The sequence below is a fragment of the Cyrtonyx montezumae genome, unplaced genomic scaffold (assembly GCF_038088225.1).
Source record: "Cyrtonyx montezumae isolate F1298 unplaced genomic scaffold, pur_monq_1.0 scaffold_8, whole genome shotgun sequence".
NCBI lineage: Eukaryota > Metazoa > Chordata > Aves > Galliformes > Odontophoridae > Cyrtonyx > Cyrtonyx montezumae.
In genome coordinates this window covers 75,951,206-75,969,268 of record NW_027072089.1, presented here as the reverse complement: position 1 = coordinate 75,969,268, position 18,063 = coordinate 75,951,206, and the positions used below count along the sequence as shown (strand labels likewise).

Genomic DNA, 18,063 nt, shown 5'->3' with positions numbered 1-18,063 from the left:
TACATAAATAAAGAGTTTTCTTTATTCTCTACTGCTTCCAAATGTATTAATCTGCAGTTTCTCTGCTCACCTTTTTTACAAGGAAAAAAGCTCTAATGAGCTGTGTTATGGTTTTATGATTTTTACATTAACTCTTAGCTTCCAATACACCACATGATGTTATGATGTGGAATATCAATAATACAACAAAAATCATAAAACCATAACAAGCTGTAAGGTTTTTGTTTCAAAAGCAGTTAAGTACCACATACTGCACATGTGTATGAATTTCAGCTTTCTTTTTTTCCACCTGCAAACCATGGTAAATTACATTTTATTGACACTTGGCACAATGTAGGCAAGATTTACGACGGGTCCCTGCTCATCAGAGCCTGGAGCCTGAGCCTGCCCTGCGGGTCCCACAGCGCTGTGTCAACAGAGATGTGCCAGGGTCACATCTCAGTGGCAAAAGACTGACTGCAATTTCCACAGAAAAGGCTGTCTGAAAATCAGTTAGGGAATGGGGATCGTTCAGAAGATTGGAATAATAGAAATAAGATGGGATTCAGCTGTACAATGTTTAAAGCCATTAATTCAGAGTCTAATAACAGGATCTGAAGCTCTGCAGAGAAAGTTCTTCAGCAGGAAAGAGCCGTAGAGGGGAATGTTTCAGTTTGATTAGTTCATCACAGGAAAAAAAAAAAAAGACATGCATGAGCCACTCCAAAGCTGTGGTCATGAAAGGCAAACTTTCTGCAGAAGTGAAGTGAAATGTCAGTGTAGGGAGCAATGGGACTTCAACTGAAATGTTGCTTTCTGCATTGCACCCTCCATTGTCATCACCCTCCAGCAGCCTAGATTAATGTATTTAGTTTTTGCAACACTGATTTCTATGACTGCCTGCTGGAAAGCTGCCAGGTCTATAGGCAAACAGTAACTGATGCAAACATTTAGAAGGAACAAACTGACTGGGAATAGGAAAATTATCTATACAGCAAGTTTGCCAGTAATTTCAATAAATTACACTATAGAGATAATTCCATGAACTGAAGAAGTCCTTGATTGAAGTCTATTAAAAAGTACATATATACATTTAACTTTTTAAAATAAATACTGAAGAGTTGTAAAGCAGTCTCAAAGTTGATAAAACTCTGGAATAAGGTAGTTTATGAAAATATAATTCTAAATGATATTTAGAGATTAACGGGGTCAAAACTCTCAACTAATCTTAGTCCAAATAAGGGAAAAAGAGATGCAGAAGGTTTTGGACACTAAAAGAAAACCACTGATGAAAAACCCCAACTGGCGTGAAAAAAAAACATTATTTCTCCTTGGGTTGAAAAAAGAAATGAAATCGTTAGTTTTAAGAATCAACTCAGGAAATAATTTACAGAAGCATAGCCTCATCAGCATTCAGAGGTTTAAATTGGGTATCAAGTCCTTGTATGACCAAAGGAGAGAAAAAGGGACTTTTGAGATAATTTTCTGAGCACCTAAAGAAGTATCTTTCTCTTGTACCACCTTCTGCTGGACTGTGTATGCATTCATGGACTACAAAGCACATCTCTGGCACTTGTCATAATTATCAGCCCTAAAATAACTGAAGAACTTAAGGGAGAACAAAGATTAAGGGAGAATTTTCAAATAGGCAGCAGAAATTTCTTGCATTATTGCCAGAGCATTTCTGCACAGCTAGCATCATGTCATCTGGGAGAAGGAAGTGCTTTTAATAAAGTCCAAGAGAATTCCAGAAGATTTTTGGATTGCCTATTAATTTTAATACATTCACATGTTCCCCCTCACTGAGCATTAATCCTCCTATTTTGGCATCTTCTATTCCCTACCATGTGGAACCAGCTAGAGATGTATTTATGAAAAGTTTATATTTTTCCACAGAAAAACAAGTAATCTTAATGTATGTTGGTTGCTCCAAAAGTAATACCTCCTATTTATTTCCCTGGAAACTATAATAGTTACAAAGAACACAATTACACTGTTTGATCGATCAGATTCTTAGCTACAAAACACTGTTTTTCAACATAGTCATCACCATTAGCCAATTTGGGCAAATGAGCTGATTGAGGCACTCTTCATTCTGTGGTATGACAGCTGTGCATGGCCATCTGGAAAGTGGCATGTCTTCCATGTCACTTTCATGTCACTGTCGCCACTGAAATGCACCACCTCCACCTCATTGTGCTCACACTCGCCATTTTGTCTCTATAAAAGTTCAGCAAGCATCAGTGATTGTCAATGGGTGTCGTTTTCTCCTCATGGAGAAATTCAGTTTCATCCCTTTGCTTCACACACACTTCCATGTCAGACGCCATTCTGTCAGACTCCCCCTTTTCTGCCATCTGTCACACGGCAACAGAATATTGGTGGGAAGGTTCAAGCTATACTTCCGTAACATCAACATCTGCCTCTGATGTCCTGGGCTAACCTAATAAAATAGGAGGTGGGGCTTTCAGAGCAGCCTTTGTAGATACATTTTAATGTTTTTGACACTGCAACAATTATGGTCTGGCAACATCATTTACTAAAGCTATGAGAAGGTAATAGAGTGTGGCATAAGTACAACAGTGGGGTGTAGGAAACCTGATTTCACTGCTGCTGGTCTAGCAGAGGACTCTGATATACAGTTAAGTAAGCAAACTGAAGTGAAAGATAATGAGATCCACCTTAAGTCAAAAGACTAAAAAGGCTTCTTGACAGAGGATTAAATGTTATCCCAGTTTTATAAGACGCTGAGAAGTTATTCACAACTGAAAGAGCAAAGAATCCTAGGCAGCAAGTATTAGAGTTTCATAAATAGTTATTCATTGTGTGTCTGTCTTTAACAAGGGAACAAGCAGCTCGAGGTAGTAAACAGTTTCCAAGTAAAGTGATAGACTGCTCATCTTACTAATTCACTATTTATCTTGGTAGAATAAAGCATCTGGGCTTACAGGGTATATTATTCTTTACATTAAAGTTTTACTTTTTACATCAAAACCTTCCATGTCTTTTCCAGTTACCACTCTATTCTTATACTTACCAAGAATAAGTTGATTTTCCTATCTTACATAGAAACTGTTGTTGTCAAGGTGCTAAAGGATGTCTTCATGGGCTCTTGTGTACATCATCTGCACTTTAAACATTTTCGAGGTGCTAAAATCAGGGATCTGAGGTGCTTATTAAAGATCTAAATTAGATGGCTGAAAAGGTGAACTGTTCTCAAGCAGCACTAACACACAGGCTTGCCAAATACAGAGCTTAGATCTAGGCATTTGTCAGACTGCTGACCCTCTGTCTAACAGTATTGCCCACACAAGATTGTATGGTCCACAGTAGTGCCTGAGGTGGTCATGACAAGTTGATACCTGCTTTCACTCCCCTGTAAGGATCCAGGCAGCGGATCTCATCTAGTAACATAATGCTTCAGAACAGAGAGCAGCTTGTTTCTTGGAAAGTTGTATTTTCTTCTGAAGCACAGAGTCCTTGTTCTCCACAGAACATCAGAATAATGGCTGAGTGTTAAGATTGATATTCCTTCTTCATTATCAACAGGTGAACCTCTCTGCAAAGCATTATACAGGTGCTGTCACTGTCAGTGTTAGTACTGCCCCTGCTTTCTGAGTGAATGGAGGCTGATAGTCTATCTGGATTCCAGTCTATTAAATATATCCAGTGCTAACTGATGCTTTGGGGAGCATTCATTTTCAAATTCAATTTCAATTCTGTGAACAGATATTTTCAGACAAACAGCAATCATCATATTGAAAACCAAAATAAAACAAGCTTTCAGTTGTCTGGCTAGCATTTGAAAAATCCTGTTGTTGTAAGCAATAGCTGTAACAAAGAACACGATTGCTGCTTTTAGTGTAGGAGGAAAAGCATATAAAATAAATGAACACAACTCCTTGATTTCAGTAATCTTCATGAAAAATTTGCCTCCTAATTCTAGAGAACCTTTAATGCATTAATAGAGAAGCATAAGCTCTATTTGAAGTTGTACATAACATAATGAATAGCTATAATTACTTCAGCAGAATAAGGAACATTATAAACCAATATGCACTGTAACTCAGGCAAGTTTTTTATTTTGTCAGCAGTTGGAACATACAGCTGCTCATATTAGTTAGTATCTCACAATCAACATTACATTTATTTACTCACTTACAATCTGCTGTGAAGTGCTACTTTTTTTCTCTTTCCAGCCAAATAAATTACAAACTGTAGACACCACAAACACTATACAGAAATATGAATTACAAATAAATGGGATACAAAGATGAGAGGAAATGGAGAGAAAGAGGTGTTTGCTCTTAAGCATGTAACCCAAGTTCTGATGAAAAAAGAGAATCTAATGGCTCAGAAGACTGTGCTGTATGCTGAATACATAGTAACGTATCCACTTCAGTCTAATATTTACCGGGCAAATCACAAATCCCTCTCAAGCTACAGCAGCATATAATTTCTTTGAATGTTTTCCTGAGCTCCTGACTCCGGAATGCATAGATAAGTGGATCAATGATGGAATTGCACATGATGAGGATGAGGTAGAAGTTAAAGTGGGACATGAAGCACACACAGTAAGGGTTGTAGGGGCAGGAGATGTAGAAAATGAGGTGCAGAAAAAATGGGGCCCAGCACACAACAAAAACTCCGATCAGTATAGTGAGAGTGATGGCCCCTTTCATGTTGGCCCCTTGGCGAATGGGACCAGTCCCTGGAAGAACTGCTATCTTCTTGATATGCATCCGAGCCATCATGAACATGTGAACATAGAGGGATGCCATGAGAATGAGCATGGTGAAGAACATGCTGATAAGGCAGATGATGACAACACTGCTGTCGGAGTAAATGATGAACAAAATGCCTGAGACAGTGCAGGCAGCCCAAATGCACGTGATAATAACCCCTACACGCTTGACCGTCATGATATTATGGTACTGGAGGGCATAAAAGATAGTAAAATACCTGTCCACTGCTATTGAGAGGAGACTGCAAATTGATGCAAGCAGGGAACTGCAAATCACTGAGTCAATGACATTGTCAATGTTTATGGTAAAGCTCTGTGCGTCTGTGTCTGTATTGTTTAGCAGCGTGATGACAATAGTTTCTGATCCATTAGATACACTCACTAGCATGTCAGCCACTGCCAAGCTACAGATGAAGAAGTACATGGGTGAATGGAGGTTCTTGTTCTTGGCTATTGCCACAATGACTAAGACGTTCTCCAGCAAGCTGATGATGCCCAGAGTCACAAACACTTCAGGGGATACAAAGAGTTGTTCATAGCAGCCTCCTGAGGAGTGGCCCTTTGCACTGGGCTCGCTGGCACCCCTGTGCAGTCCGTTGCTGTGGTTCCAGAAATGGAGAGGCTGAAGTGTCCCACGATGCTGGCTGAAATTCATCTTATGGAGAACCCCTCTCAGCTTCTTGCTTTTAAAACTGTCCTTTTTGCATTCCTCTGAAATCCTCCTTCTGTGTTTCAGTTTGGGAAGAAAAGAAAAAGAAGCCAGCACTGAGGCGGACAGTAGTTCAGAGCACTCTGCTGCTGTAAAATAAGGCTTCAAACTCAGAGATGCTGGTTTGCTCTCTCACAGATGCAGATTCTGATCATCACATTCATCTCGGAGATCTGTATCACTGAGTCCCAACAGTCTGGAAGTTTGTATCAGATTCTCTCCTAAGATCATTTCTTGCTTAGTTCACTATTATGCTGCAGGTCTTTTTTTTTAACCCTTCCATTGAGAGAGGTAAATGTAAAATGCTCAAGTGACCGCTCCCGAGCAGAAACTAATTTCAAACTCCAAGCACCAGTCTCGCTGTCAGGCAGTGCATGCTGGCTGCTTCCTTTATGGTGTGTGGAGGAGAAAAATACTCTGCACTCTCCGCCTCTGCTTTGCTTTCCAGCCAATGGGACTCGGCGCTGCAGAAAGTCGAGGGACTGCTGATTCTGAGCCTCTCTGATACATCACACAGTACTGCAGACTTGGATGCTGCACAAGCTTCTAGTAGCAACAGACAAATAGCGGGGCTACAAGAGATCTATTTTATTTAATTTTCAGAATAATATTTTCATTCTGATTTTGTATTAGCAACTTATCAGCACTGTACTTCCAGCCTTACAGAATTTTCTGAGATGAACTGATAGGTTTTTATTTTTCAGACTGTGATTACCCTCTTCTGTGGCATAAAGTTGTTCTGCTTTGTGTATCTGGAGAAATAGAAAAGGGACTAGAAAGCAAGAAAAGATTTATCTCCTCCTGCTCAGACATCCCACACTTTATTAATTTTCTGTGTCTCAGTTGCATGGCTGCAGTATACTGGCTAAACCAGTTGTAATTTTTAAGGAATGAAGACCATCCAGTGACCAAAAATAGGGCAAGGAGGACAAAGACTTAATTAGCTTAATACATTTTCCTAAAGAGAATAATTTTATCCCAGGTAATACTCCTCTTTGTCATCTTATTTCCATGAAGGAAAGGATAGTACGGATGAAACCTGAAGCCTTGTCACCACCAGGAATTAGGATGCTGCACAGGAAAAAAATAAACTAGAAGGCAGTACTTAGAACAGATAAAGGAAAGCAATAGGAGACAATGTTGTAGCCTGTGGGAAATGTGGCTCAGACACAGGTAATGACAACAAGTCATGAATAAATCTAGTAAAATCCATCCAAATGTCTGTCCCTGTGTTTACCTGACATGAGCTGAAAGTCAGCTTGTGTGTAGACTGACAAGGAAAGCCCTTGAGAAGAAGGAGGAGTAGAATGTCAAATACAAAGAAACAGAGACAAAAGTTGTTTTAGTGTGCAATTAAAGACTGAAAACCAAATATATGAAAAGAAGCCTAAAGTATAGGTGGATTTTAAAGTTACAGAATCTATAGGAGAGTCAGTTGTTACCCCTGAAATGATTGCAGTGATGTGGTTTGCGTGATTTCCAGTTGCCTAAGAGAAAGGCTATGGAGGCACCTGGTACTGGTGCAGAAGTCTGTTTTCTTCACAAACATTTTTCATCTTTCATGCATTAGCCATTTTCCAAATGAACAGCTAAAGAAACACAGGAATAGAGCATGCTGGTGGAAGCACAGCTATCTGTACTCAACATCCCAGCAACAGGATGAAGCATAATTTTACTTTCATATTTGGATTTGCTATTGATCAGTGGTTATGAAAATTTGTATCAGAAGAAAAGCCTCAGCCAACTGTTTGTGAGCCCTCCCCCAGACAGATTACTTCACCGACCTGAAACATAAACACCTAAGACAAACAACTTGACACACAGGAAATCCCGTGTTTATAGTTTGGAAACACCATTTACCAGCAACATCCTTGCAATGAAAGAATAGTTTGATGCTGAGAGGGCAAGATCTACTTTCCTACTAAGACATAATGCAAAACAGGACTCAAAAAGATGTATTATCTAGCTGCTGGTTCCTGGTCTGGAAGCTGTAACTCCTGCTACAGATCGGACTTGTGTACCTAACCCTTAAGGGCATACCAACAGTGTGAGAGCAGATACAACAATTTATAGAAAGACTGATGTGTGAGAGCAGCATCTCGTCAGACAATGCATTTTTCTGCACCTACAGCCAGAAGTGTGTCAACTGCAAGGCACACCAGGGAAGCAGCTGCTCAGTATCCCTTCCTTCACCTCTCCTCCTTCTGTGTCCCACAGCACAGGCACTTCTATCCTTGGCTTACTTTGGTGAATCCAGAGCAGTAGAGGCTGGCAAGAGCAAAGAGATGCTGCCTCCAGGAGACATTGTTCTGTTTCCCTCTTCTGGCTCGTTCCTTTCTCTGCACGTTATCTCTGTTTTCATCTCCAGCTATCACCAGAGAGTAAATGTAAAGACAAATCATTAGCTTTCTCTGACTTGAAGGTAAAATGTGTCATATGAGCAATTCTTTAAATAAGACGTATACATGTCTAAATATTTCTATGGTAGAAGATGTATATATGCCTCTTCTCCCAGTTAGCAAAAGCAAAACCATACAATTTTAAAATAGCTCACAGGAACTTTACTTCATCATTCCTGAAAGTGTGTTTATATTTAAGATTTTCTAGTGATAGATAACAGGAATAATATAATAAATAGAGTGATTTAGCACAGTTGCATCTCTGCTCAAGGTCTGAGAATATTTAAATCCTATATCCATGTTGCTGAGACACAGAGATGAGATTTACTATTTCAATGTCTGTCTGTAGAAACAGAGGAGAAATCATAGGAAACTCATTCTAAAGACCCAAGGAAGTAGGTTATTAAAACAGCATTATTTTCCATTGAGTCTGACACAAGCATGAAGACATGTATCAGTTCAGAAAGGCTATCACAAACTTCAGATGCTATCCTAGAGCATAAGAAATTCAGAGAATTGATACTGCTCTTGGATGTAGTAAAGGCAATGTCTGTTGCTTACAGCAAAGAAAATTCATATGGTAGGTCATTAGTTCTGCAGCACAGAACCTGGGAAGTTTATGTGCAGTGTTATTAACCAGAAAAAAAAAAGTACTATAATAAATAAATTATTATTCTTTTTGTTTGCACAAATTCAAACAACAGCTTAGCTAATCTGGCTACCAAAAAGCACTAAATGTATATTCTGCTGGCAAATAAAACATTTCCACCTACTTGAATATGCTGGGAGTGTGTGAGTGGAAAATTTCCCATTAAAATTCCATGAGTTCTGGAGCTTTGAGCACTTAAGTATTTAAATCTGATCTCATTTCAACTTTAGGCAATCACTGTTGTAATCACAGAGATCATTTATATGTAGTCAATGCAGTAGTCACTATCACTGTCCAAGTCTTTTCCCTCCAAACCATTCTCTCCCAAATAATCAATTTTCTCTTATTTGCTTTTACATTCAGGTGGTTGTCTGTTCATACTCACCAAGACTCTAGAATCCATTTAGTGTTGGTTTCTGTCTCCAAATAACTCTCCATGGACCAGCATTCAGGATTCAGCATAAATTGAACATTGCTCTTCATCCCGTTCAGCAAATCAAAAGTCAATAATCCTGAAATTGTCATTGCCTCAGCTAGTTTTATGCAAAAACAAACAAACAAAAAAGTACACTGTTAATCTGGTCTTTTTCTTTCTTTTTTTCCCATGGTCTTTGTGCATAAATACAACAAAGGAAGTATTTATAACAATTACATGCTCTTCTTCACCCCCTGTATCATCCTAAACAGAGCAGCTTTCAGCACTGTCATTGCTTCTCTAACTTCAGATCATTATATAATTTTAAATTATGAACTTAAGAATGATCTTTGCTTTTTTAGTTTATCACATCTGGTTTTCTTCAGTAATGATATTCAGTGTTTTTCAGTGTGAGAGGTACAGTAGCATTTTATGCTACTAAGAAAAACTATTTAGTCAGTTCAGCTGTCTTGCCATGAGAGCTTGGAAAATGCTGTCTTATTATAGTTGGATAAGAAGCAGAGAACCAAGATAGAAAAAATTACAGAACAAAATTTAATGATAGTTCAAGGTTGCATAGTGGCAAAAAACCTATCCTGCTGCTTTGGATGACGTTAAGTTAGCTCAGAAAAGTTCTCAGATTGAGGGTATAACCTACAGTTAATGTGATATGGAAAGGTACTAATAGCTTAAGTTTTCTATTCCAGCCCATTTTCTTCAGAGAGTGCTGTTATATTCCAATGAACAAGCCATGCAGCTACTTCTTAAATTCATACCATAAAGTGACGGGTGAGACAAGTGTAAAAAGATTAACAGGTTTAAAATCAATTGTTTAGAACCTCTGCATATCAGGATTATTTACTGTCGGAATTAAGGAAGATGGCAGCAGCTGTCTCAGGGCCCTGTTTCCAATGTGTGTATCATTCAGTATTACAGGATAGCATGTGTCCTAAAAGGCTTCTGCTTGCAGAGTCTGGGGGACTAAAACCCTTTGGCATTGAGGACTGGGGCAGAGAAAATAACATGCAGTTAGTTCTGGAAAAGTCTGATAGAAGAGAACATCAATTCTACAGAAACCATAGTTTGTGAGCAACCTGATGCAGAACTATCCATTGTTCTGTAATTCAGTACTGTAAATTCACATTCTCAGTGCTTTATACTTATGGGACCTAAGTATTCATCCAGCTGGTTTCCATTTAATCTCTATGGTCATAAAAATGCCAGTTACTACTTGTAAAACAAATTCTTTATAATTGTTCTATTTATACCATTGTGATTACACATCTTGTGCATTTGACAAGTTCACAATTACTAGGCTACAGCTGTTACCATGACATAATTTCTTTTGTACCTTTGCAAAGAGAGCAAAATGTTAGTACCCGCTGTTAAGATGCATAATTTATGGAGGTGAGGGCAGTGTTACATATATACAGTTACTGAAAAACAGATTATTTTAACCCTTCCTGCATGTTCTGAATGTGCACATATAAAATGCTTACTCCAGTACCATGTCATGTAGCCATATTCTGCATAACTTCATTATTTTCCATTTAATTCCATGTATAGGAATTAAGAGCTAGTCCTCAAGAATACCGAAAGTAGCTTTAGCTTTGCTAACAGAGTTAGGCTCCAAATGTGTAGCTGCATAGTGGACTTTCACAATGTATATCCTCAAACCACACAGCTTTATTTATTTATTTTTTTTTAGCGGAGATATTGGATGAACTCTGGACAGAGTCTGCCAATACAGCAGGGAGTATTTGTAAACTATTTTCCTCCATAGGAATTATTATTTTTTAAAACAATTAGAATTATTAGGGCTATAATCTGGTATATGGCACAAAGTAGATGTCCCAGGCCACACGGCAAATGAGTGAATTAAGCAGCAGTGTGAGAGTAGAGAACAGCAGATGCAAGGGCAAACCTGACACTGTCTTGTGGTAAGCATATCTTCACTGACATGTATTTGTCACAGTTTTCTCTAAGAACTGGACAAAAAGAGGAAAAAGTATTTTAGAATACCTAACAAAATGTCTAAGCTCTTAAAGAGCTATAGTGTATCTGCAATGATTTGGTTTCTTGACAATTTCTTTGCGTCAGTCATCAAAATACAGCGATAAGAGCATTCTGTTTCATCTTTCCACAACTGCTGCAATTGCTGGTATTCTTTCAAAGATTTTTGATATTCAGAAAAGTCCTAATTAGAAGACTATATTGATAATGAGCCTTAACCACTGGAAAGCAACACTCACACAGAAAAATGATTCTTTGAAATTCAAGGGGATTAACTAATTATTTTCCTGAACAGCAGAGATGATCTGGACTAGCTCATTATTCTGAACTTGCTAAGGTTCAGTTCTATTAAACCTTTTCTCCTTCCCTTTCCCTTTCTCTTCCCTTCCCTTTCCTTCCATTTATGAGAAAGCATGCACTGTGAATCCTTTCCCTCACTACTACTGGGGTAGATTTTATGGCTCCTGTGAGAGAGGGTGATAATTTGATAATTTTCTGTCAGAGCAGACTTGCTTGAAAAGAATAAATGGGTATGTGAGAACAGTGCAGTAAATTAAATGATGTAGCTCACACCTTTGTGGGGTTCAAAACTCCATATTCTAAAAACTACTAGAAAAAGAACAGGAGACAGAGGAGGTATCAGTGGCAGAAGAGTAGCACATGAATTACCTTATTATGGTCTTGTGCAGAAAAGGATGGCTGAGAAGTCAGTCCAGGCTAGAAAATGCTTTTTGTCCACAGAATAGGTAGATTACTGAAGGTCTAAATCCTTAAAGTAAATAAAAGATTTATAAGGTCTCGGAGGCAGAGTCCTTTATCTAGAGAAATTGCATCTTCTTTGAGAAATGATCAAGAAAATCCCCAGAGGCCTCAAGTTAGGCCCCAAATACTTAAAATATTAGTAATATTTCATCTGCCTTTGTACTGAAAAGAAAAAAAATATACTGAAGCTGAATATTTGGTAAAGAGCTTAGAAGGTCAATTGAGAACTTGGAGAGTTAAATAGGAATGGCCAAGATGGTGAATGCTGTTTTCCAGGTGAAGTTATCTATGTGTGACTCTCATGTATTAGCAAAAAGCAAGTACTATCATGTCCTGTATGTCTTTTATTTATAAAAAAGCTCCCATATGCATCTTCCTATGTGGGTAAGGGTATGAAAAGATCATCTTAAATGAAGCACAGCAAGCTTCTTATGAGGGCCATCAGCTTCTTTTCCACCTCAACTAGCACAACGTCTGTACAAAAAGGACAGTTAATTAAATTATTAAAATTCACACAAGTTTTCTTCTTCATTAAAGAGATTCAAATCATTCTGAGCTACAAAAGGGTAGATTTCTGTGCTAGACTCGTGGAAAATATACAATTACATTCTGATTAATTTAAGAAACAGAAAAGAGAAAACAAGGGTGAAATGTTTCAGATTAGTTTTAACTGTAAAATATGAGGATATGCTCCCAGTGCTTGTCACAAGAATATCTAATATTTTCTATTAAGTAAGCAAGCAATTTAATGCCAACAATTTTTTTGACATTGTTAGATTAGACAGTGAAAAATACAGTCTTGTCCCTTGTTCAGAGGACAACTGGCATCTCAGAGTTGACATTTTTTTTAATCAGGAGGGTAATCCTTGCCTGGCCTCTACAATCTCCACCTAAACCATAAATGTATACTGATCCCAGTCTCACAAAATACTCAATATGGTGCAGTTCTCATTATTTCTCTTAATTCAGAACAGTGTATACTGTTGAACATATTGCTAAAGCTCATTTCATATATGACAAAGACATCGTAAATGTATAAGCATTCGGTTATTCCTCAGCTTTTCTGGCAAAATTCTTACTAGATCATTACAAGTCAGTCATTAGAAATCTGTCTTAGTTATTAATTAATTAATTACTCAGTCTCTGCCTTTTCTTTGAAATTGAACATACTGAATAATAAAGAAGGAGAAAGTAAATTTGTAAGTACACAATGCTATTGATTTTTTCAAATAGCTGAGAAACCAGTAATTCATGCCTAGTGGAAATGAGATGATCATTATTCTCTCTCTTATGAAGGCACTAGTTTACACTGAACACAAAAAACGTTTTCCAGAAGTATCACTGCATTTTTCAGAGCAACACAGATGTAGGAGAGGGTATTCACCATACCTTTTGACCATTTCCATGGCCCTCCTCTGGACAAGCTCCAACAGCTCCACACCTTTCCCTATGCTGGGGCCCCAGACCTGGATGCAGTACTCCAGATGGGGCCTCGCAAGGGCAGAGTAGAGGGGGACAATCACCTCCCTCATTCTATTGGACATCCCTCTTCTTATGCAGCCCTAGGATATAGGTGGACCTACTGGGCTGCATATTTTATTCACTGAAAAATGGTATCTCAAGTTGGCCAAAAATAACCACAGAACTAATGAAGTTTAGTTAACATTTGCAGTCGAAAGTATTCTGTAGCAAACAAAAGCATTTAAATATATTTTCTCGTTTTCAATTTCAAAATGTTCTTCTTAAAACTTAGCAAATTTTGTTCTAAAAGAGGAACTGAAATTGAAAACAGAAAGGTTTATTAATCCTTACTTGCAGTATTTTAGGAAAATTGCAATTCTTTTCTCTTCTCTGAAGTTTTAGTTCAGCCAAAACTGCCACCAAAAACTCATAAATATTCACTGTACTCCTCTGAGCTAATCAGGAAAAGTGGTGAAAAATAGTACAACGTACCTGCATGTTGGTATTTCTTAAATGTGTGTGTTTGAGTGTGTAACGTCAGGTATATTCTTTTAACAAAGGAAACTGCAAATACAAATTGTGCTCCCTGCACTGCAACCTGAAGTAAAACAACCAACATTTTATTGTACTAAAGCAATAAGCTGAACATGCAGTGACAGAGAGTTCTTAAGTTTTTCACTGGGTGTACATCTACATGCTGAATGCTTCACCTTTTTTCAAGTATTTGACTTTCAAAGACAGACAGTCTAACCAGTTACAGCTTAGGAAAAAGAGTGAGAAAATGATAAAAAATCACTCCTGGCTCAAAAATGAACAAAATCAACAATTTTTTTTTAATAGGATTATGTAGTTTCTCAGATAAATGCCACTCAGGAAAACATATATGCCAATCACAGGGTTGAATATAGAGTGTAAGGGAAAAAAATAGTTGAATGCCTCTGAGCAGAAAGATATTCAAATAGCCAAACACGGACACCACTGTCAGACTGTGTCTTGTTCTAAAATGAAGGTGCTGAAATGAGGAGAGCACAGTAGACAGTCCTTTCAGGGAAGGGCCAGCCTTCTCAGTAAGATGACTCACCTCTGTGCCTCAGATCTTCAATCGTTGTCCTTTGATCACGGGCTTATTACCCTGACAACAGCAATAAAGACCTGTAGAAGAATTTGGCTATCACCTTACTCTCACAGTCAATTTACTTCTTCATTAGAGTACTATGGTTTCCATCTCTGTGTGAACCTACCATGACCTTTATAGGTTGTAGAAGAAATATCTCTGCTGCCATTTTATGAACATGCAGTAGACTTCAGGTTCTCTTTCTGCTTACTCTAGGCTGAGCTGCTTTAAAAAAGATTCTTCCCATTGGATGAATCTCCTTAAAAAAATAGCAAAGATGTTCAATTTAAACTGAAAGGAGCTGCTAGCACAGAGTCTATGATAAAAGAGTGTTGTATAAAATATCAACCTAGGCTGCATTTCACAAAAGCTTCCAGTAGAAGTTGATTCCTTAGTGATAATTAACAAATATCTTATAAATTCTGACTTACCAAATTCATGTGAAGCTGTCAAGCAGAAAACATTCCCTTGCATTCAGTATCCACTGTGAAAGTGCAGTTGTGCAAATGGCCTCATGTCATCTTGGGCTGGTATAAGTGACTGCAATCAAAACCAAAACATTTTGACATTTTTAACTGCTCAGGGTAAAATGAGTCCATGACCAGGAAATTCAAGGTTTATTTGGCCCTTTCTTTGAATATCAAATATTGTCTGTTGTCAATGGAGAACAAATATACTTATAAGTTCTTATATCTAGAGCTATTCTGCTGTTATACAATTATCCCTCTCCCCTGATAAGATGCTCTCTTGAGCTATCTCAGCAGTATGTAATCTAAAATCCTTTCTGCATGTCCTGGTTTTATCATTCTGGCTGCATGAATTCTCACTAGAGATTTAAGAATCAAGGTTTCTTCTCGTGTTTTCCTTCCCTGTATCGACAACCTTAAACCAAGCATTTAATATCATTGTTTGGATCCTAACTAGCCACTGCATAAAAATGCTGCAGGTTGTGCTGCACAAGATTCTGAATGTTGGCCTACGAGATGTTTATATCAGTACACGGTTTCACAACAGTGAAATGGGCTGGTGGAATTTTCCAAGCTGAAACAAAGCTCATTTAATTCAAATTGCTCCTGAAAAAAATACAAATGTGAACATTTCATTTTCTTCAGCTGCCAGCAGAGGGTTAAAAGCAATTATCAACCAACAACTGCTCTTCACCCATCCTCAGCAAAAATGTATATAAATGCCCATCTCTCTTTGCCCAACTCATATGAGAGAAGTTGTCTTGAAAGCAACAGTGGATATGAAAATAGCAATTCTAGATTGTTTCCAGGAAGTTAATTCACATATTGAAAAATCTCTTGAAAAATATTTTCTGTTTTTCACAGAAACATTTGCACGTTAAGGTTCAGTGAAGCTTTTAAAATTTGTAAGCATTGTAAAGTTTGTTGATTATTAAAATCTTGATTTTAGTAATCTGAAAACAAGTTGTTGATTTGTAAATGCTTTAGGTAATCCTCAAGTTCAGGGTGAAGTATGTGGCAGAGAAAAATAGATTGTACCTGAGATAAATTACAAAACTTTGTTCCTAGAATGATATCCATGTTCATAGTTTATTGAAAACTGGGGGAAAAAAATCAGTTTTCTTGTTTCCACAGAGAAGACAAGAAGTTATTCAGATACCAGTGATCAAGAAAATAAACAGTGCTATAAATCATAGAAAAGTATCACAGAATGTCTTGGGCTGGAAGGAATCCTAAAGATCACCCAGGTAAAGGACATGCTTTGGGATGTTCTTCAACCAAACAACTTCAAAATTACATTGGAAGTGTACAAAAGTGTGAAAAGAGGAGGTGACTTTGATCTTTATCTCAACAGAACATACATTCAGCTTTTCATTGTTTAGGTAGTTAGTATTGATAGGTGATACTCATACAGACAAATGTGCAAAGTTTTTTTCTGATGATTCATGAAAGCGCTATTCAGCTTTTGTCACATTCATTTTGTCCATCAGTGGGGGAAAGGTTTTATGGGACTGTGCAAGTGGTGCACAAAATATGAAATTGAGGTGAAATACTTCAAACAAGAAAAGAAACATAGTTAAAGAAAATAAATAGAGAGGAGGAAAACATCAATATGTTATATTTTCTGGCTTCAGATTCCTAGATTTTTTTCCACTTTAAACACACATCAACAACAATATCAGTCACTTCTTCAAAATTCAATGCTTTGATAATTTAATATAGGAGGTGGTGATGCTCTCACTGCTTTCTTTCACTTTTGACTTGAGATATAATCCTTTTGTATCCCATGCAATTGAACAGTATGTATTATGTTCACTTACTGAATTCATATTCCACATTAGCTTTTATTTTTCAGTTAATTCATCCAATCCTTCCTAGTGGCTCATGTTTGCTAGACCTCTTATCATTCTCATTTCTGCCTTCTTAACTTTTTCCCCACTATTACACATCTCTTCAGAAGAATAGGTCAGGAAGGTTAATGAAATTTGGATTTATGCTATTGCAAAACTGAAGTTTAGTTTTGTGAGCTTATTTTGCTAGTGATATTAGACTCTATTACACTATTCATAATAGTATGAGAGGTTTGTCTCAAAAGCTCACCTTCATTTTATTTTCGTACAGTGAATTTTCTGCATGGTGCTTAGCAGTTATCTTCAACTACTATAGTAAAGGGCCAGTCATTAAAAATAAATCAGAACAACTGTTATTGCTGCTGCAAAATTTGCTAGTTTGCAGAAGTGGTTCCCTACTCAATTCCTATACACTTACATTTCAGACAGACAGCAAAACAGGAAAATCTTCCTGTCTCCTGAATATGTCATCTATGTATAATAAATAATACATTGCTATATACCACCACCACCATTGACAAAAAAATCTCAGAATATCTTCCCAGATCTCCCTTTCCAGTATCTCTGTCCCCAGGGCTCTCAATTGAAAACATTTTTCTGCAAAACCATAGCTGCTTTCACACTCCCTGGTAGCACTAATTTGCCTGCTATTGAGCTCTATAACTTCAGTAGGACAGAAGTTTCTTGTATGACACACAAAAAGACATGTTCCACAATTGCAAATTTACCTTACATATATGTTACATGTATCCTATATATGCTACATATATGGCTGAATCTCACTGAAAATGTACAACTACTTGTTTATCTTTGCAAATTCTGTTAAGTTCCAGATGCTTTCTATAGCAGTGAGTTTTCCTCTAACTACAAGAAAAAAAATGCAGATTTGTTCTGATCTGAAGCTGGACTTACAAGTTCTTGTAAAATGTGACACTTCATTACATCAGTCTCACTGTTTTTTTCTGGTGTGATAACAGCATGAGAGAACCCTCTCCTGGGAGTTTCTGTATGTTATTTAAAGAAATTAGATGAATTATGAATACATTAAACTCTTCATCAGATAGAAATGTCTATTTGTTTGATGCGAACCCAACTAAGAAGAGGATTAAGTCCATCTGAGGGGCATTAAACTCCCTCCTAGTTCTAGAACCAGGGGTGGGCATGGACAACAGTAAGTAATGTGTCAGTGGGTATAGATAAAATAAGGATCAATTTTTCTTTGAAAAGATTCTTTCCAAGTAGACATTCATAGAAACATAGTGTGGTTCGTGTTGAAAGAGACCTCAAAGTTTCAACACTTCTGCCACGGGCAGGGTTGCCACCCACTACATCAAGCTGCCCAGGGCTCCGTCCAAACTCCTGCAAAGGGGCATTCACAACTTCTCTGGGCTGCCCCTTCCAGCTCATGTGTACCACTGCTAACTGCTCAGTGAGTTGTGGTAGACAGAACTACACAAATAATGTTACAGAGTGAGGAGAAGGCTCAGTTAGATCTTCAGAG

At 37.6% G+C, this 18,063-nt stretch overlaps 1 protein-coding gene across 1 annotated transcript; it reads right to left on the bottom strand.

Moving 5' to 3' along the window:
• Nucleotides 1–4,052: 4,052 nt before the first annotated feature.
• MC4R (melanocortin 4 receptor) lies at nucleotides 4,053–5,503 on the bottom strand. Its single transcript, XM_065751869.1, has one exon. It carries the CDS (start codon nucleotides 5,376–5,378, stop codon nucleotides 4,383–4,385), a length of 996 nt encoding a protein of 331 aa, XP_065607941.1. The 5' UTR covers nucleotides 5,379–5,503; the 3' UTR covers nucleotides 4,053–4,382.
• Between the last annotated feature and the right edge of the window lie 12,560 nt (nucleotides 5,504–18,063).

Coding starts and splice junctions, on each gene's coding strand:
- MC4R (XM_065751869.1), bottom strand. CDS start 5,378: ATGAATTTCAGCCAGCATCGTGGGACACTTCAGCCTCTCCATTTCTGG.